The sequence below is a fragment of the Solanum stenotomum genome, chromosome 5, assembly GCF_019186545.1.
Source record: "Solanum stenotomum isolate F172 chromosome 5, ASM1918654v1, whole genome shotgun sequence".
Classification (NCBI taxonomy): Eukaryota; Viridiplantae; Streptophyta; class Magnoliopsida; order Solanales; family Solanaceae; genus Solanum; species Solanum stenotomum.
The window spans coordinates 22,230,138-22,251,967 of record NC_064286.1 but is presented as its reverse complement, the minus strand read 5'-3'; the positions used below and the strand labels follow the sequence as shown (position 1 = coordinate 22,251,967).

Genomic DNA, 21,830 nt, shown 5'->3' with positions numbered 1-21,830 from the left:
AAGGCTAGACTTGTGGCTAAAGGGTATGCTCAGACATATGGAGTAGATTATTTTGACACATTCTCCCCGGTTGCCAAACTCATTTCTATTCGCTTGTTCATTTCTTTAGCTGCTTCTGAGAATTGGCCTTTGCATCAGTTGGATATCAAGAATGCGTTTCTACATGGTGATCTTCAAGAGGAAGTGTATATGGAGCAACCACCAGGTTTTGTTGCTCAGGGGGAGTATGAGAGAGTCTGTCATTTGAAGAAGTCTTTGTACGGCTTGAAGCAAAGTCCTTTGGCTTGGTTTGGTAAGTTCAATGAGGTAGTTCAGGATTTTAGGTTAAAAATGAGCAAATGTGATCACTCTGTCTTCTATCGACAATCAACAACTGGCATTATTCTCCTTGTTGTATATGTTGATGACATTGTCATTACAGGAAGTGATAATGTGGAGATCTCTTCCCTCAAGTCTTTCCTACATACTAGGTTTCATACAAAGGATTTAGGCAGTTGAAGTACTTTTTGGGAGTAGAAGTAAATAGAAGCAAGAAGGGAATTTTTTGTCTCTGAGAAAGTATATTCTTGACCTACTTAGAGACATAGGAAAATTGGCAGCAAAACCTTGTAGTACTCCAATGGTTCCCAATGTGAATCTTTTGGAAGATGATGGTGATCCTTTTGATGATCTAAAAAAATACAGAAGGTTAGTTGGGAAGTTAAACTATCTTACTGTGACTCGTCCAGATATTGCTTTTGCCGTAAGTGTTGTTAGCCAGTGCCTACGACCAAACATTGGGAAGCTTTGGAACAAATTCTATGTTACTTGAAAGGTGCTCCTGGATTTGGTATATTGTATAGCAATCAGAGTCATACTCGTATTGAGTGCTTTGCAGATGCTGACTATGTCGGATCCAAGATTGATAGAAGATCGACAACATGTTATTGTATCTTTGTTGGAGGGAACCTAGTTTCATGAGGAATAAGAAGCAAAGTGTTGTATCTCGATCTAGTGCCGAATCTGAGTATAGAGCTATGCCACAGTCTACGTGTGAGATTATGTGGATACATCATGTTTTAACGGAAATTGGTCTAAAGCAACATAAACCAACAAAAATCTGGTGTGATAATCAAGTTGCTCTTCATATTGCCTCAAATCCAATGTATCATGAAAGAACTAAACATATTGAGGTTGATTGTCATTTTATTCGTGAGAAGATTCTGGAAAATCTGATTTCCACTGGCTACGTGAAGATAGGAGAGCAACTAGTTGATTTATTCACAAAAGCATTGACTGGAACTCGAGTTGATTATCTTTGTAACAGGCTGGGCATGGTCAATATCTATTCTCCAGCTTGAGGGGGAGTGTTACAGAATAACTACAGATTTGTATGTGATTGTGTATGTATTAGCATAGCTGATTTATAGGGATTTGGCTATCTAGTTACCATAGTTAACTTAGTCTCCTTATGTAGTTATACCATTGTATTCGTTGAGTAATAAGACAAGTTATTCAAGTTATTCTTCCTACCTTATTAGTTACAAGGCGCAAATTTCATTTTAAAAGGTAGAATTAATTTTTACCTGGAAGAAGAAAGTAAAAGTGTTTAGGGGGTTCCTGGCCAGTCCTCCTCAGAAAACATAGTTGTGGACCTTTTATAGTGATAATGATCTTGAATATGATAGACTGATATAGCTAACTTTCACACGATTTTGGCCCAATTCTGATAGAGAAAATAGCATTTGTATCCACAGACTGCATCAATTTGGTGGCTTTAATTGGAGATTATCTTTCTTCAATCTTGACTAGTAGGTGTCCTTTTTAGTGTGAGGTTGTTCATCCCTTTTATTGTGATGGGAAGTGCTATATTTGCATGTAGTCCATGCTTCCAAGTACTTATTGTTAATGAACCTAATTATGAACTTATGTTATATACGGATTTTGTTATGGATACGTATCAGATACAGGTTCGCGCAAGTATGGTATGCAAAATACTTTGAAAGATCCGCTTGAGGTATGTGAAAGATGTACATAACATAGTCTAAAAGAAACCGCTATAACATATATAGTTTAGTCCCTATAGGGAGTGGAAATGACTTAAAGACTGTCAAAAGTTAAAACTATCTCCATCAGCAGGAGACAAGGATAGACAACCATTTAAGGAATTATGTGCTTTTCATCAATTGAACAGTTAGGAAAAAGGCCAATTATGATAGAGATGTGTCCTGTACAAAGGTTAAAATCAATGAAAGAGTTTGTGAAAACTTAAAAGGATTTAGACTATTTTACAGATACTCACAATCTTCTAACTGATTCTTTAAGATTGAATAGTAAAGCATTTCGAATTAACACTTAATGGACAGAATTACAACCTGTAAACCAAATATATACAAATTGACAAAAAAAAAATACTATTAAAAGAGAAATAATATATTATCCATTCTATTCAAAGCATACACAAAAAGAAGACAAGTTTTTAATATTCTCATTGTTTTACAAAGAAGAAAGTTTCCGAACAGATTAAGAATAAAACTATACAGCACACACCGGTTTGGTATTAGCATCTCTGCTGATGAAAAATAGGCTATGAAAACTGTCCAAAGGCATCTGGAATTCTCTGAGAGTGCTTATTATATATGTTTGCAGTTTGTAAAGAAGGTTGTTGCTGTTGGTTCTGTAGCCATGTACTCAATGAACCTTGTGTTGTGAATTGTATACTTGATTTTTCACTGTATAAATCTTGAGTTATTTGATTATTGGTGATTGCATTGCCTGGTAAAAGCTGTGTATGGAGATATTCGAACCATTTGATGTCTTCAGGATCAGTTACTGAGGGATGAATATTGGCTTCTTTTTCTGATTTATCATAATCTGCAGTTCCCCAGGAGAAGGCATTGCTATCGAAGAAAGAAGAGTTCCTTTGCAATTCAATACTAGTACTGTTTCCATTGCGCATTGAATCATTACTTGCTACTGCTGCTATTGGAGATGTCAGAATATTATCATTTGTGATGGTGGAATTGAACTGATGAGTAAACATTTCTGAATTCTTGGAGTTGAAAAGGAGATTATTGGTGTTTGAATTCATGGACAAACCAATGTTTGAGCCATAATTCAACTGCCGAAAGGAGAGGTACCTTGCCAACTCAAGAGGCTTATTGCAGCTAGCGGTGGAGGTTTCTTGTGTGGTAACAAACCTGTCAAGAAAGAATTCGTGTGTTAGTGGCGCTGCAGAAGTAGTGGTATTACTGGGATAGCGGTCCATAGTCATTGTCACTAAAGATGACTTTGATTTATCTGTTTGAATTCCGTAGTTGGAATTCTCATGTGATTCAATAAAATTCACTTCACTTGAGCCTTCAGAGGCTTTCTCAATATTCATACTGATTGCTGACACCTTCTCGTCATTCTCAACTACAGATAGAAGCTTATTATGAGTGTTTGGATCAATCCCTTTTTGCCTTAGTTTCTTCTTAATAGAAGAGTTCCATAAATTCTTGATATCATTGTCGGTTCTTCCAGGTAATCTAGAAGCAATCTGAGACCACCTAAGCAACGCGAAAAAAGATTCGTTACATTCATGAATAGTCTAAAAGGGTAAAAGAATGAAGAATATTTATTTACTTGTTCCCTAAAAGTGAATGAAGTTGAATGATCAAATTCTCTTCCTGTTGTGAGAATGTTCCTCTTTTGAGGTCAGGTCTCAAGTAGTTAATCCACCTAAGCCTGCAGCTCTTTCCACACCTCTGAAGAGCTGTATATGAAAACGAAAACGAAAACTAGTGTTATTTATGTGATGCATTATTGATGAAGACAGAGAAAGTAGTAGTGTACCTGCTAGTTTAGGGACTGAACTCCAACAACCATGACCATATTTGGTTATATGATTTATAAGTTTCTCATCTTCCTCAGGGGACCAAAGGCCTTTCCTCAGCTTCTGCTTGTAACAGCAAGGTCTCCCCATGTGCAACTGCAATGCTGGCGAAACAAAAGGTCAAAAAAGAAAGCAAAGTTTTTTCACCAAATGTGCAAATGGATTTTAATTAGAGAGAGATGTTAATGATGATAATTAGAGTAGGAATCAAATAAATAGAAGGGAGGAGCCTTAATATTACTAGTACTAATCTCAAGGTCATTTTCACAACATCATGATTTGATTTTTAGTTTTAGACCTAAGTACTGAAAACACCCCTAAATTTCGTGCAAATTATTAGTTTCATCTTGGACTATTGACAGTCTTAAAAATAGTCATTTACTTTACTAACTGAACTTAATTACACCTTCCATCTTGCAACATGAGTGAAATACACCTCTAAATTTTTGTCAAATTTAAATGTGTTTTCAATAATTCTCTAGGTTTTTTTATTAAGAGCCTCATGCTCATACAAGAGCTTGAAACCATTTTTTATGTCATGTGTCAGATCGAGAGTGTATCTAGGTTTAGTCAGTCAAGTAGAAAGATGTTTTAAAGACTGTCAGTAGTTTGGAGACGAAACTAATAATTTACACCAAGTTCAGGGGTGTTTTCGACACTTCTCTCTTTAGCTTTATTCAATTTGTTAATTTTATATTCTATATACCTACAGTGCAAAGAGTTCCTTTCACTATCATGTAAATTGCAAGTTATGGCTTTCTATAACAACCATAGTTTGGTAACCTGCAAATTGTTATAAGTAGCCTGTAATTATAGGTAAAATTTCAATGATAATGTGTATATCTTTCTACATTGTCAATGTATCCAATTTATTTTTTCATATTACATTCTTTTTTAATCTTCCCCTTTTTCTACATTTAATGTGAAATTGGAGCTCCAATAATCTTACTTGCTTTTGTCTTATAGCTGGATTTTGAGAAAATTACTTAATTTGACAGCACTTGTGGGGCACTTCAAAAGAGATTTTTTTTTGGTGGAACAACAAGGGCATTTTGGCCTACAAGACTAACTGTTTATAGAGTCTCAGTCAGTTAAACAAATTCAGAATTAAATTATAAACAATTTCTTATAGTTAACATTCCTTAATTGTCTTTCATGTTTGACATAAGATAAAAAGAAAATGTATAGTCTTCATTCATGCAACATTTAGTTATTCTTTTTGCCAGGTGGCATTTAAATAATTAACTTCTATCTATCATTTCTGGGAACTGATCATAATTAACGAATAATTATTGGAAGAAATTAATTTTTAACTACTTGGAAACATGAAGGGTATCTTCCAATTGCTCTTGAAAATCATTTTTATTCCCAACAACTCCCAATATCAATTATCTTCCTTTCACAGACAGAATCAAACAAGATAAAGAAAATAAAGAAGCCTCCCTTTTCATGATTGGTTTAGATATTATTTTAATTGTTTTTTAGGATTATTCTTCTTCCTACATATTGCCACCGAAAACTAGAGTTATGATAGCACCTATCAATAGAGGCGGAGCCAGAATTTTCAATAAGGGGGTTCAAAATCTGTAGAAACAAACACATGAAGTAGCCGAAGGGGTTTCGACATCTGCTATATATACATATAAAATTATTTTAACCATATATAAATAGTATAATTTTCCGCCGATGGGGGTTCAAATGAACCCCCATCGTACAAGGTGGCTCCGCCCCTGCCTACCAACACCCACCGGTAGATAAGTCAACCTATAGCCCGGAACGATAAGTAACGGGCCTAGTGGGTAGAAAATCAAATTCAATAGAATGAAATAATAACATAAGAAATTAAACAGCGAGTGAAGAAATCACATAAATAAAATCAATAATAAAAGATACAATTCCACGATCTGATGGATGTATAGTGCTACAAAGCTACTAAAATGAGTACAAGCTTCAAAATAAGTACATGCTTATCTCGAATAAAAAACTAGCCAAAACTATATACAAATAGATTGGAGATGAGTCAAACAAGGACGTTGTTTGGTCACCCTCAATCTCCAGATGTCCCTACTGCAAAGAACAAATTATTGGGATATATACTATTAACCATATGTTAAGATATAATATTCATTAAAGAATAAATATTTTATTCAGTTTTAATAGATCATATATTCATTTATGGTGTCTGTTTACTTATATAGTAGATGATTTACCGTGTAGGGTTTCAGCTTATACACAAAAGATTAAATCATCGGTTCTTATAAGTGTAAAGTTTTTTGTTCACAATCTAGGATGGAAATTGGACATACCGTCGGTACGATTGTAGCACACAATTATATGTAATTTATCTTGATTATGGAAACGGTATAGTTTCAACTTCTTGTGCTAGTGCATTTTGTATGTATTGAATGAGACCGAGTAGAGATAGTTGTTTTAGACTGGCTGACAAAAATATATTCTCTAAACTATTAAATGTACTTATATTCTTAATCCTGATATAGCTATTATGATTTGTATATATTATTTATCGTTTTGATCTATTAAAAGGTGATATTCTGAGATGGGTCAATATGCTTGGTAGATTGGATATTAATAATATATATTGGTGAAATAATAAGTTAGTTGATGAAATTCATGTCTCGTTATAGAGATTGATTGATATGCCTTTTTGAGAAACTTATAAGTTTTCATCGCGTCAAACATTGCAAGTGGATTTATGAATCCGACACATGAAATAAGTTAAGTAGTGCTCTAAAGGAAATTAATCATTAAATTAAATTCGTCAGTAATTTAATATATTGATTAGTATCTGTAATCTTAACATGGGAAATTAGATAAGTGTTTAATGGGGAATTTCGAAATATAAATAGAGGAGTGCAATTATAAATTTCTAATGGAATGATTTGTAATTTATTATGGTAAGAATAATTCAAATTAATTATTTGAAATTATTTCCATAATAGGGAAATTCGGTAATTAGTTTTGTGGTCCCTCCCATATTTAACTAGAACTCAGAATCTTTTTTCTAAAAAAAAAAAAAGGAAAGAAGTAAGTTTATTCTTGCTTTTTCAAGAACAACGCAAGTTTTCTTTTTTTTTTAAAAAAAGTGTGGGTTTTTCTTCTCCTTATTGGATTGGGAAGAAATCTCTATAAGTGGGATTCTCCTAACCTATAAAAAGAAAATTGAAGGTTTCTATTCATGCTTGCCCACCCAAGTATTGAGAGAGTTCGGATGTGAACTTGGGATCACTGTAGAAGACCATAGCTGATGTCGATCTTGTAGGTTAGTTTGAAGGTCTGTCTAATTTATGGATTCGCTTGAAGGTATCTGATCACTCTTTAAGAGGTATTTATCAAATTAAATTTCAATAAGTTTATGTTCTAGCATATTATATGTGTTCTAGCCTAAATAATTTAGTTATTTATTATTCATATAAGAAGTCAAATTCTAATATGCTTTTATTATACATATATGTTTTCCAACAATTGACATCAAGTGTCATGTTCGCATTGATAATCTGAAATATGTTTGTATATATGTTCGATTATGTTCAAGAGGAAGTGGAATGTCAAGGTGTTTATATCCGTGACGGTGGTACACGAGTCAATGTCTAATGATTCAAAATAGGTTTTTAGAAAAACAAAAAAAAAAATTATGTATCCATGTACAACTGAATGGCGGCTGAATTCTTTCTTTAAAATTTTGTATAAGAAAAATAAAAATATGTAGCCATGTGTTGCTGAAGCCTGAATGGCGGCTGAATATTTTTCTTTAAAATTTTGTATAAGAAAAACAAAATATGGAGCCATGTATTCTTGAAATTTAATGGCGGCTAAACCTTGTTTCTTTAAATTTATTTTAAAGATGTTATGGTGTTTCACAGTATTTCCTCTTGTGACTTAGGTTCCTCGCCAAATCTTTTCCTTCTTATTTTAAATCATGATTACATGGATAACTTGATTTCTAAGTTTCTTCATTGTCACGTTTAGAGCAGTGATTCACTAGAAAGAGTTAAAGTGTTGTTGGGTTGATTTTGAATAGAAAAGGATTTTATTAATGGGCATAGTCTTTCTTTTTCTCACGTGAATATATTAACCTGTATATATTAAGAATTTTATAATTAATAAATTGTTACCATTAAGTGGTTTGTTTATTTGGAATTATTAGAAATTCTTACTATTCTATATATGTGAGATTATAATATATGAATTGAGAATTATGATTAACAAATAAGATCTACGAATGTAGTCTATTTATTTGAGTCATTAAGATATATTCAATGTATTATGTATAAATTGTCCAGCATAAATGTATACTAGTAAAGGTTTGATTACTCAAATGGAAACTTACCTTTAGATACTAGTGACACTTAATTAATTCATGAGAAGAGATATTGAGGTTTTCACTTAAAAAGAGAAAACGTTATATCTTGAATTCTTAGATGTATTAATCGAGAAGACAATTTGATATAAGAAGGTGTTGTGTGTCTTAGTAAAAGGAAGGACACATCGTATGCCTTTTGCTCATGTTATATTTATTAAAGGAGAGTGAAATCTGAATCAAGTTATTTCAATCTTATACCTTGCCTAAAACGATCATTTTGCAAATTTGGTCATGGTTAAGGTGGTCATGAATTTTATGAAATCTGATGGTTCCAATGAAAATCGTTTAGATGGGTTTAGGTAGTTTGTTGGATTAAAATTTGATTTGAATATGATAAGATCATTCTTTATGTTAATTATGTTTATGTTAAATTTGGAACATGATTGCACATGGTTATTTAACATGAATTGATATGTGATAAGAATGTAGGTCATATTGTTTTAATTCCTAAAGATACTTAAATTACTTGAATTTGAATTTGGTCATAGCTTTGGAAATAATTTTTTTTATAGATTCCAATTGACCTGAAATTTTGCAAGTTCATTGGTAACGGCCTAGTAAGAAAAGTACTCATTGATATGTGGTTATATTTTTTTGAGGTCGTTAAAATAATTTTAAAATTGTTCTTTAGAATTAAAATCTGATTTTGTATGAATGACATCCTTTATATCTGTTTTATTTATGTTATATGTGGTACACGATTACACATGATGAGTTAACATGAATTGATATATGATAAGGATATAGATCTGATTATTTTTCTTGAAATCTATTGAATCTGAATTTGATCATAACTTTGGAGAAAAATATTATTTTTGAACTCTGATTGATCTGAAATTCGGTAGGGTCATCAGAAATGATCAAATTAAAAATACTCATTGTTATGAAGTGATTTGGCAATTTGAGGTCGTTTAGATAATGTTTTTAGATATTTTTTATCTTGAAAATTACTCGACTATGATATAGTGGTGATAGAGATTGTTCTCTATGGCATTCATGGCTAAATTTTAGTGAAGTATTAAGTTCATGTGTTGGCTTAGACCTTCCTTCATATCGGATGAAATTAATACAAGTCATTAAAATTTAATCTTTAGTTTTGATTATCTATAGTGACTCTCCCTATCTGAGTAATATATGATTGGATCAAAGGATCTAGGGATAATGATATTCACTTGACTTAATTTATGATATACTCTCCATCTGAGTTAGCTTTTGTTTTAAATTTATTAGAGTGAATATCTAACACCATATATGTATATTGTATGAGTAGCTATTTTTCCATTAAAATTTATTGTTCAAGATGCATGGATATCTATGTGGCGTGTTTTGAATTTTTGTATATAGTGTATACATAAACATGCTGATTTTTGGAAAATAGTATTCAGATAAAGTAAATAGTTTTTAGAATTTTGTTCTTTGTTCTTGATTTGTGAATCTATTTCACAAATGAAGATATGTGTCATGCGATAAGAATTTTTGAACAGGAAAATTTTAAATTCTATTTTGACCATATAATGTTTTCAACCAAATTGATGATAGTTTTAAAATTCGAAAAAAAAAGAACTCCGATTGATATGAAATTTGGTAGATTCATAAGAACGACCTATTAAGAAATTAATTTTTTTATGGATCGTTATATGAGTTTTTGGTCATATTTGATTAAATAGTAGGAATAGTTTTATGTGCTAGCTTAGACCTTCCTCCCTATCGGATGAAATTGATACAAGTCGCTATGTATTTAATCGTCTAGTTTTGATAATTTGTATTAATTCTCCTAAACTGAGTAATATAAGATTGGATCAATGTAACTAGAGGATTTTTATTTGACTTAAACTAACAGTAGACTCTCCATCTGAGTTAGGTTTGTATAAGTATATGGAGTGAATAATCGGTCATTGTACATATCTATTGCATGAGTAGTTCTCCAATCTCATCGATTGGCTATTCGAGATGCATGGATATATATGTATAAATGAGCCCTGAATTTTGTTATTTAGGATTATTCGAAATATTATGATCTATTTAATGTATTATATCTCATTAGTAATACTTAAGTCTTTCTTTTGGTAGAGATAAGATATTAATTCAAAGAATGCATTGTACATGTACCTTATGTTAGAAGAAATTATTTTCAGTTTCTAACTAGATAAGAGACGGGTATTTAATATATTTGTTTGTAACTCTCCTATCATTAAGTTTGATGAATATTTCATTTCTTGTGGTATATTGATGCGTGATTCTTTTATTAGTATTATCTCTCATGAATTGAATTATATTAATCTGTTTCATAAGGGAAAATATCTTTTAAATTAAATGAAACTTATTTGTACATTAGTGTCTAAGTCATTTATTCTGAATAAAATTGTGAGGTTGGTTAATGGATGGGCATAACGGTTCATTGAAAGTGAAGTCACTACCAACATGTGAGTCTTGTTTAGAAGGAAAAATGACTAAGAGACCTTTCCTCTTAAAAAGGAAAAAGAGGTAGTGATAAGTTATAAAATCTATTTTGATTTGTGTAATAAATGAACATTTGGGCAAGAGGTGAATTTGAGTATTCTGAGTTTTCAAGAAGATTACTCATGATATGAATATATTTTTTGTTGTTTTGTAAGTATAAATATCTTGATAAACTCAAAATATTTAAGACACATGAAAATAGCATCATGAAAAATATATAAAGTCACTGCAATTTGATTGTAGTGACGTAAACCTCTCTGCAAAGCTCATGAGTCACTTATCTTATAGAATAATTCCATTTCAATTGTCTACACCAAACACTCTATAATAGATTGGGGTAGAAGAGAAAAGAAGTAGACTCTTATTAAGATGATAAGATTAATTATTGACTTATTACTAGTTATTTTGTTTCTTTTGGGATAGGCTCTAATAACTACATATCACATTCTAAATTCAATTTCTTTCAAATCAGTACCTTGAACAACTATAGAACTAGTTGGATTTGACGTAAGTGTCACGATCCGAGCCTACACCCTGGACATAGCCGGCACTCAAGAACCAATGTTGGTCCCCAAGTGAACCCTCATCCTGACTGACTACAAGCGGAAGACTAACTCAAGCATACAAAACTTAAAACTAAATAAAAATTCATGAAACTTAAATACAAAGCTTTAACATCAAAAGAAAACTCTGAATAATATAATATAGGGAAAAGGCATAAATTCACCCTTCAACTTGTCTCGAAAAGTCAGTTACACGCTTAAACTATCATGACGACCTATTACACACTTATTCTTGTTAAAACTGTAACTAATACCACCTCAGAACTGACGTGGAAATTTAATTAAATTAAAAAATAAAATAGGCGCGTTAGAGTCGAAAATAAAGTCAAAAAATAATAATTTTTTGACCCCCACCCCCCTCTATTCTCCTTTTTCGTGCTCATCTTTTCTTATTCTCCTTTAGAGTTCTTCTTTATTTTTTCTTGTCACAACTCTACAATTTCTCACTCAATTTCATCATTACTTGAGAATTCTCCACTAATTTCCACTGATTCACCAAGAAAAGTAATTTGCTAATCTATATTTTACAACCCAATAACATCAAAAGAACATTGAAGTGTCTAACCCCTAAATCCCCAAACCATTAATACCTAGAAAAGTTAATTGTTCCCTACCCCCATATATTAAAATTATCAATTTTACACAGCACTGCAGATTTGATAGAGCAGGGGTTTGGGTTCAATGACGATTTATACATAGCAAAATCAAAATTGGCTCGACAATATAAAATTGATCGATATCAAACTAAAATATTTATTTCAAGTTTCACAACCCATTACCATCAAAACACTAATAACCAAAAAAAAATTCAAAACAAAACATTACCAGTTAAGGTTCATTGGACTCATATTTGAAAACCCAGAAGAAAGGACGGTGTTTAAATAGGGCTAAGAAGCTAAGAAAGATAAGTTTTGGGTTTAAAATTCATGTCAGTGATGATGACAAGTGGGATGAAATCGTATTGGGTAATAACTTCGATTTAATTTGATATCTATGTCCCCACTCTTTCAGGAACATTCCAAATCGTTGCTACTCCGTCGATTAACTTGTCTGTCACAATAGTTTGTATTGTATATGTTATAATCAAAAGAAATAATTGAAAATAGAGTCATTCAGGTGAGGAAGAAGAGAAAAAAATAAAGAAAAAAATGGTGTCATTCAAGTGAGTAAGAAGAGAGAAGATAGAGGTAAAAATGGCTGTGAAAAAAGTTAAAAAAAAAGAGAGAAGATAGAGGCAAAATTGGTTGGGAAAAAACGTAAAAAAATTACACGTGTATGCTTGCATAGATCTGGCAGGCGCGTGCACACAACGCTAGTATGTGTGACTGGTTTTTTACATTAGAAGGTGGTATTAATTACACTTTTTACACGAATAAGTGTGTAATAGGTCACTATGATAGTTTAAGCGTGTAACTGACTTTTCGAGATAAGTTCAGGGATGAATTTATGCTTTTTCCCTATAATATATTCAACTCTCACCAAAATGGGCAACTTAAGTCTTTAAAACATTTAACAAAATAAATGAACAGACTTCTGAAACTCTACTGTCTATCTATGAAGCCTCTAAATGACAAAGATGGAAGTCGGGACAAGAACCACGACCTCCTGACAAAACTGAAAGTAAATGGAATCCTCCGGAAGCAAAGAGGCTTACCATAGCTAACTCAAACACCATGTGGTATCAACGAATCTCATGTTGATGACCCTAAATACATGTATCTGCATCATGAAAGGATGCAGGCCAAATGGCTCAGTACGTGGAATGTACAAGCATGTAAGGGAAATTCTAAAGCATAACATAAGATTGAACTTGATAAAAAGGAAACATACTTACCTCTTTCCAAACTTACTCAACTTAAGGAATACTCAAGGATACTCAAAACTACTCAAACTTACTCAACTCAGAAGTACTCAAGGATAAGATACTCAACTCACTAATAAGGTTCTCAACTCAGTGAAACTCAACAATAAGGTACTCGATACAATGAAGCACAGATCAACTCAAGTTACTTAACTCGAAGGTACTCAACTCGAAGTAATCAAGGATAAAGTAATAGTAAAAGATGCAATATATATGGAAAGATGTAAAACTGTGGATAGCAACTCAATGTATTGTAAAATACAATAATACTCAACGTGTATATAAAAATACAATATAACTCTGCGGAAGTTTCTCTAACCGACAACAACCACTATGAGCCTAAGTGATGACACAACGTCTTGCACACGCAGCCAGAACTGTCCTATACTTTGTCGTCATATAGAACGCCTTAACTAAGTGGATCCACTAGTCTATGCTAAAAAACATTAAGGAATCATCTACCCACGTTGGCTACATGGTTTATGGAGACTTGAGTTATTATGAACTCACGTCCCCATATCGGTGCTCAATACTACTCCCAAAATATATTCAGCTCATATGTTTAAAAACATAACTCTTTCTCTGGTTTGAGATAATTGCTTAAACTACCCTCTTAAAATAGGTAACTGCTCTTGAAAACTCTTTAAAAAAAACATATCAAAATCATATTTTAATATGATCATTGATGACTCGGGAAGTCATACTGCATAAACATTGATGGTATATCTAGATACCATACTGCTTAAGCATTGATGGCATACTCGATTGTCATACTAATCATGTTTTAGAAACTCTTTCTTAAAACTAATCTTTTTTCTTAAAAGAGATATTATTCAAATTGCTTAAAACTCTTTTGGAAATCTTAGCTTCCTCTCATCTTAAATGTAAAAACATTCACTCTTGGGAATACTTAGTTCCCATATATCATTTTAAAGAAAATGAACTCAACTCTACTCTTTCTCAACTCAGTGCTCAAGTCTTTAAAACAAATTTTAAAACAATTTGTGAAAAGACTTCTTAAAATAAGGTTCATGCCGAATTATGGACGTGAAAGACTCAATTCAAGGTTTTCAATAACCATACATAGAACTTAATAAGCGGGACTCAACAACTCAGAACTCAAGAATTTCAATGATACTACTTATTTCAAGAATGTTCAACTCAGAGGGTTCATGTGGAATTATGGGCATGAACAACTCAACTCATGGACTTCAGGATACAACTCATCTCAAGAATGTTCAACTCATAGGGTTCATGTGGAATTATGAGCATGAAACAACTCGACTCGAGAATCTACATAACAATATGGAACTCATGTATGCTACTCTTTTCATTCTCATACTTACTTCCTCAAAACTCAACTCAAAATCGATAGTTGATCTCAAAGGATTCTCAATTGAACTTAAAGGCTCTTTTGAACTCTACTCTTAACTCTCTTGAATGTGAATTATGAATTCAAGAGTTATGGTTCATGACATGAAGGATCTCGGTGATAGTGTAGACTCATGAATACATTCTCCTCATTCTCGTGCTCACTTACTTGAGTGTTGAAACAAGTTATTAGAAACTGTAGAAGACTCCTCAAAAGGACTTCTCAAAATGTTTGAAAGAATTCTAAAGACTTAACTCTTAACTATACCTTGAATTTGAAATATGAATTCAAGGTTATGATTTGTGAGAGGAAATATCTCGTGATGTTTAGGAGTATTTTTAGATGGTTAAACATGAGAAACCATCAAGAAATCACTATCTCGAAGCAAGTTCGTGTCGCGGAGATGCATTTAAAATTTTGGTTGCAAATTTTTGAGGCAGAATGGTCCATGACCTCTCCGCGACACGGAGAAAGATTCTGGACATAGGGAGGGCAGGTTCGCGACGCGGAGCAAGGTGCTAGATTCTCCCGACTTTTTCCTTCTTCGTTTTCTAACCCTAATTCGCCTAGATTCGATTCTTTTTCTCAATTTCTCTTTAGATTAAGATACTCAACCTATGTACACAAGAATCTAATCGAATACAACTCTAAAATCGATACGATTTCCTCAAGAAAGTCAACATTCTCATCTTAACTCAAGAACGGAAGTCAATTTCAAGAACACAATTCAAGAACATCTAACATTCAACTTTCTAGAACAAACTTAACACTGAAATTAACATGATTGGCGTGTGCATGAACAAACCCAATACTATGGAAGCTTACATACCTCTTAGGGATCAAACCCATGGCGAAAAACCGCATGAATCTCGATGAACGCTTGATCCTCTCCTCTTTTCTCATCTTTTCTCTTCTTAAATTATCCACTAAAACCCTAGGCGTAGATTAGGATTATAAAACTGAACCTAATCAGATTAGACCCCTAAGATATTACTAAAAATTAATTAAATCAGATTGGATAAGGAAAAGACCAAAATACCCCTTACTATTTTCGGGTAACTTTCCTTAACTGGACAACCTAACTTCGAAAGGACATATCTCACTCATACGAACTCGAAACTTAGCAAACTCGGTGGCGTTGGAAAGATAATTCAAAGAGCTTTCATTTTCCATCTTATGTCACACCTAAATCATCCTGTACTGAGAGTTATGGTCATTTTAAGTTGACCCAAAACTCATAACTTGAGCATAACTTGCAAAATTTTAGATTTTGTTATTTCCAATTTAGTTCTTTTTGGAACTCAAGGTGCTACATGTAGTGACCTTAACACTTAAGAAATCTTAAATTCCTCGGTAAAATTCTACTCACAACGAAGGATGGTTCGAGTTTTAGTTCAAAAAACATTTCTGGGGTGTTACAATATCTCCCCCTTGGGATCATTCATCCACGAATGACAGCTGGACTGGGTATGAGACAGGGTTACTCTTATCATCTCTGTCATACTAACTAGAATTGTCCGCATTACTATTCGAAACCAACTAAGGGCTCCCCTTTAACTATTTCTCATAGAAAACCTCATCTTTTTCTTCCTCCTCATTAATAACCTTAGACGGAATAAACACACCATCACTATCACAGTAAGATCATTAATCTTGTTTCTTTAACATCACTCCACTGCTAAAAGGACCTCTAAAAAGATATCCCCCAAACTCTTTGGAACTCATTAATATCTTACTCTCAAACACTTTACTTGATTTCTCATCTTGTCATCTCCTTCTAAGGTCTAAAGCTGTCACTTGAAAGCAATGGACCTATTCCATCAGCTCTAAACTGGTCTACATCTTCTTTTACTCTAACGCACGGGAGAAGTTTATTTCATGACTATCGAACTCTCAATAGGCAGGTACTAAGACTTCTTTGTAAGGTGTTTCTCTTAACCTCTTCTGACTTAGCCACACTTCACTGCCCTTATCTAAAGGTTAGGGTCTCTCACTTGTACTGCTCATATTAATTACAATTAACATATCAATTGCTCACCTACTCTATGTTATGTCTTCTAGATCAAATCTAAAGACTAACATCATTACCCTCATGTTGCCATTCTTTTGATCATGACACTCATCTCAAATTCAAGCTTAATGTTTATTATTAAATCCAAATATCAATTTGATTGTTTGCCTACCATACTATACCTCATTACTTGATCAGTTTTATAACCTTCTGAACATCATGACCCTCTCAAACAAATCATAAGCCTAGCTTAGATCTATCACTTCATAAATACTCTGCTCTCTTATTCAACACATGAATTTAGTCTCCTCTAACATGATGGCACATCAACATCAACTATATTCTGGTTAACAAATATATACTCTATCTCATCTTGATTATCAACTCTTACTCTACCCATAAGGGAAAACTCCTCATTAATAACTTACTGGGTGCATGACTATTATAGCATAGCTTGCCTCATCACTATCTCCCTTTCTAGGATTACTAAACCTCTGCATACTTTCCTTTAACTCTGGGCTCTTTCATTACTACTGCTCATGATCTTGTAACTCATGCTACCTTTTCAGGTGAAAATCTTACCCAAGCTCTAAACATACTTCCTTATAAGGATCTCAGCTGAAACAAGGCTTAGGTAAAAGAGTACAACTCTCTTTTAGCTCAAACGAATGATTCATGTAATTATGGGCTCATTCCTCTGAAACTGAACACTTAACTTACTCTTGGGCTTCTTTCAAGCCGTTATGTAGTCTCATGACTTCCTCAAGATTTTGCTAAGAACAACTCATCCATAAGGATCTTTACGCTTTAATTTCCAACCACCTCTAGTATGATGTGTAGTCGAATGAATCTGAGAACACATGAGTATGAATAAATCTCTATGACTTAGCTCTATTGCACGATTAAGAGTATGAAAAAAGGAAAACTTTTCTTAAATGTTTGTAGTCCCTCATTTATAGAAGTGAGGCCCTCACAACCATAAACAAGACCCTACTGACACGACTTCATAGACACCACTCTTGAACTCTAGGCTCTGATACCCAGTTTGTCACGACCCGAGCCTACACCCTGGACGTGGCTGGCACTGAAGAACCATTGCTGGTCCCCAAGCGAACCCTCATCCTGGTTGACTACATGCGAAAGACTAACTCAAGCATACAAATCTTAAAACTAAATAAAAATTCATGAAACTTAAATACAAAGCTTTAACATCTAAAGAAAACTCTGAATAATATAATATATTCAACTCGCCCCAAAATGGGAAACTTAAGTCTTTAAAACATTTAACAATATAAATGAACAGACTTTTGAAACACTATTGTCTATCAATGAAGCCTCTAAATGACAAAGATGGAAGTCGGGACAAGACCCACGACCTCCTGAAAAAACTGAAAGTAAATGGAATCCTCCGGAAGCAAGGAGGCGTACCATAGCTAACTCGAACTCCGTATGGTATCAACGAAGCTCCTATTAATGACCCTGAATACCTGTATCTGCATCATGAAAAGATGCTGGCCAAATGGCTTAGTACATGGAATGTACGAGCATGTAAGGGGAATTCTAAAGCATAACATAAGTTTGAACTTGATAAAAAGGAAACATAATTACCTCTTTTCAAACTTATTTAACTCAAGGAATTCTTAAGGATACTCAAAACTACTCAAACTTATGAATCTATGAAGATATGCATATTTTCATGAAGTTGTTATAAATGATTTAAGGACGCTTTGAAAGGAAAGTGTCATTGTTATTATGAAAGGACTTCTCACTTACTATAATGATCATGATTGTAAAAGGTATTTATCACAAATGAATTCACATTGGTGAACTGTTTTCTTATCCATGTTTAATTATGTTTAAGGAGTTGCTCTATATTTTGATCTTGAAAATATGGATAGGTAATGATAATTGCCTTTCCCTATGTTAAATTGATATTTGAATTTTATCTATTTCGTTGGGATTAGACTTAGCACCGCAAGGGCTTTGAGGTAGATGCTCAAATAGGGTAGTCTCTAGTAGCAACCTTTAGTCCCAAACTACGTGCCTCCGTAGGATGTCTTAAATGACCTAGCTAGTGGATCCACTTTAGCAAATGATGATATGTAAGTATTCTACCTTGGTAAGTAGATTCCCATTCTTTCGGTATGAGGGATATACCGGATTCCATGATATAGCTCTCATGGTCTTATTGTCGGTTAAGCTAAGATCAAACAAAAGAACATTGTTTTCTTCAAATCTTTTCTTATGTCCTTTATGTTAATATACTTGACCATGTTTCCATGATTTTCATATCAACTTTTCTTTAAAGCTTTCAAATGTTTCAATATTATCATGCCTACTTATTTTTAGTTATTAATGCTATTATGCATATCGCCTCATACTTAGTACACACTATGTACTAATGCATACTTGTACCTATATTTTTTCACTAATGTAGGGTCCAATGATCCTACCTCCCATACTTGTGGCTAGGTGATTCTTCATAGGCTTGGAAGATTAACGATTCCTCATGTTTCAAGTACCAAGACTCTTTTATTGCTTTATGTCATTTTCGTTTCCGATTTTGTATGTGATGTATGAGTTGTGTACCAATCATTTTCCTTATTATGTATTAGATGGCTTTGTGACTAATGTTAGACTTTTTCTTTGTCAAACTCTTTTGATGTATAAAATTCCATCTTTTAAAGTCTTTATTTCTATTATCTTGTATGATGTATACTAAGTGGCTTGTGCAGGGCCTCTCGATGTTTTATATGCCATGTTACACCTAGGGTATACTTTGAGTCGTGACAAACTTGGTATTCAGAGCACAAGGTTTAGAAAGGTCCTAGGATGTCTCAGAAGACATATTGAGCAGAGTCATGTTCATGAGTGTGAAGTGCACCACATTTATGAATGAGAGGCTATAAAATGCTTAGGAAATTCCACTTCTTTTATTAATCTAAAGTCATGCGATAAAGTGTAACTATATATGTCTCTTTCCTAATCCTTATCTAATCCTTTTCAATATATGTCCCCTCGAAGAGCTTATGTTAGGAGAAATGTGAATGAGAATGTGGAACGAGTAGCTCCTCAAGTTTCTCAAGAAGCTCCTCAAGTTCAGGCCAACCCTTTGGCCGAACACGTGACTAATGCAAAGTTTCAAGCTAATTATCAAGTTTTGGCCCAAGAACTGACAACTCAAGCTAATAGGGAGGTTATGGTCCCCGTGAACCCAAATGTGGGTACAACGACATCTAGAGTAAGGGAATTAACTAGAATGAATCCTCTGGAGTTTTATGGTTCTAAGGTTGAGGAAAATCCTCAAGAGTTCATTGGCGAGATGTATAAGGTTTTGATGATCATGGGAGTGACGCTGCTGGAGAAGGAAAAATTGTCCACTGATAATCTTAAGGGTGTTGCTCAAGTTTGGTTCAACCATTGGAAGGAAGAGAGGGCGGTTGATGCGGGTCCTTGTTTTTGAGAAAAGTTTAAGGTTGCTTTCCTTGATAGGTTCTTTCCCCTTGAGATGAGGGAGGCAAAGGTAGTTGAATTCATTAACCTTCGTCAAGGAAATATGAGTGTGAAGGAGTATTCCTTGAAGTTCATGCAATTGTCTATATATGCTCCTACTATGGTTGCCGATCCTAGGGAAAGGATGATTAAGTTTGTTTCGGGAGTGTCCGAGAAGGTAGTTAAGGAATGTCATACTGCCATGCTCATCAATGAAATGGAGATTTCTTGCCTAATGATTCTTGCTCAACAAATCGAAGAAGAGAAACTTAAGGAAAGGTTAAGGGAGGAAAAGAGGGAAAAGACCAGTGATTGTGACTTTTCACATTCAAGCTCCGATGGACATGGTCGTTCTAGGTTCTAACAATGGTTTTTCGGTCAAGGTTCCTGCAATGCTCCGAATCATAAGTTCAACAAGGATATGGTGCCTAAACCTAATCCTCAAGAAGGAAATGGTGGTGGTAATGGATCTTCAGTTCCCATATGCCAAAAGTATGGATAGAGTTATCTGGGAAAATGTATGATGGATATGGATAATTACTTTAGTTGTGGAAAGAGTGGTCACCGCTTGAGGGATTTCCCATCTAGAAATGACAAGGAAAGGGATGGTAGGCAAGCTCCACCTAGTGGTTCGGGTTCAAGTTCTCCAAAGCAAAACCAATTTTATGCACTCTAAACTCCTCATGAGCAAGTGGGTTCTCTTGATGTGGTTACCACTATGTTGAAAGTCATGTATCTTGATGTTTATTCTCTACTTGATCCCGGTGCTACCTTGCCTTTTGTGACGCCATATGTAGCTATGAGGTTTGATGCTCTTTCAGATGTGTTTATAGACCTTTTTGTCTATCTATACACCTAATGGTAAATCTATTATGGCTAAGAGAGTCTATAGAAATTGTCCTATCTCCTTATCCCATTGAGTCACTCATGTTGATATTGTAGAGCTTGATATGTTAGATTTCGATGTTATTCTTGGTATGGAATGGCTCCATTCCTGTTATGCTTCTATTGATTGTAGAACGCGAGTAGTCAAGTTTCAATTTCCTTATGTGCCCGTCCTAGAGTGGAAAAGGGGGAAATTCAATGCCTAAGGGTCAGTTTATTTCTTATCTTAAATCTAGAAAGATGATTTCTAAGTCTTGTATTTACCATCTTATTCGGGTTAGGTATATGGATTCTGAAGCCCCTATCTTTGAGTCGGTCCCTGTTGTTAATGAGTTTCTAGAATGTTTCCCGATGATTTACCCGGTGTTCCTCCCAAAGTGGAAATAGACTTCGGATTGACCTTCTCCTAGATATTCAACCTATATCTATTCCTCCTTACCTTATGGCTCTAATAAAATTTAAGGAATTCAAAGAGCAATTGAAAGATTTGTTGGATAAGGGTTTCATCCGACCGAGTAGCTCTCTATGGGGTGCTCTAGTTTTGTTTGTTTGTAAAAAAGGATGGTTCACTTTGCATGTGCATTGACCACCAACAATTGAACAAGGTTACCATTAAGAATAATTATCCTCTTCCAAGAATAAATGATTTGTTTGATGAACTCCAAGGAGTGAGATACTTCTCTAAGATTGACCTACGGTCAGGTTATCACCAATTAAGGGTGAAGGAAGATGACATTCCAAAGATGGATTCTTAGACTCAGTATGGTCATTATGAGATTTTGGTAATGTCATTTGGGTTGACTAATGCTCCGACCGCATTTATGGATTTGATGAATATGGTGTATGTACAATATCTTGACATGTTTATGATTGTGTTTATCGATGACATCTTGATTTACTAAGGGAGTAAAGATGAACATGCTGATCATTTAAGGATTGTGTTGCAAGT

General features: G+C 33.8%; 2 protein-coding genes across 2 annotated transcripts in view; one reads left to right on the top strand and one right to left on the bottom strand.

Moving 5' to 3' along the window:
• Positions 1-21,830, top strand: part of LOC125865077 (ferredoxin-1, chloroplastic) — a 791,835-nt gene that overhangs the window by 238,649 nt on the left and 531,356 nt on the right. The gene's annotated exons all lie outside the window — the stretch shown is intronic.
• LOC125865067 (transcription factor MYB61-like) lies at positions 2,329-4,025 on the bottom strand. The gene is made up of 3 exons (XM_049545235.1): positions 3,817-4,025; positions 3,607-3,736; positions 2,329-3,530 (listed from the first exon to the last, which is right to left on the bottom strand). Exons 1-3 carry the CDS (start codon positions 3,944-3,946, stop codon positions 2,567-2,569), a joined length of 1,224 nt encoding a protein of 407 aa, XP_049401192.1. The 5' UTR covers positions 3,947-4,025; the 3' UTR covers positions 2,329-2,566.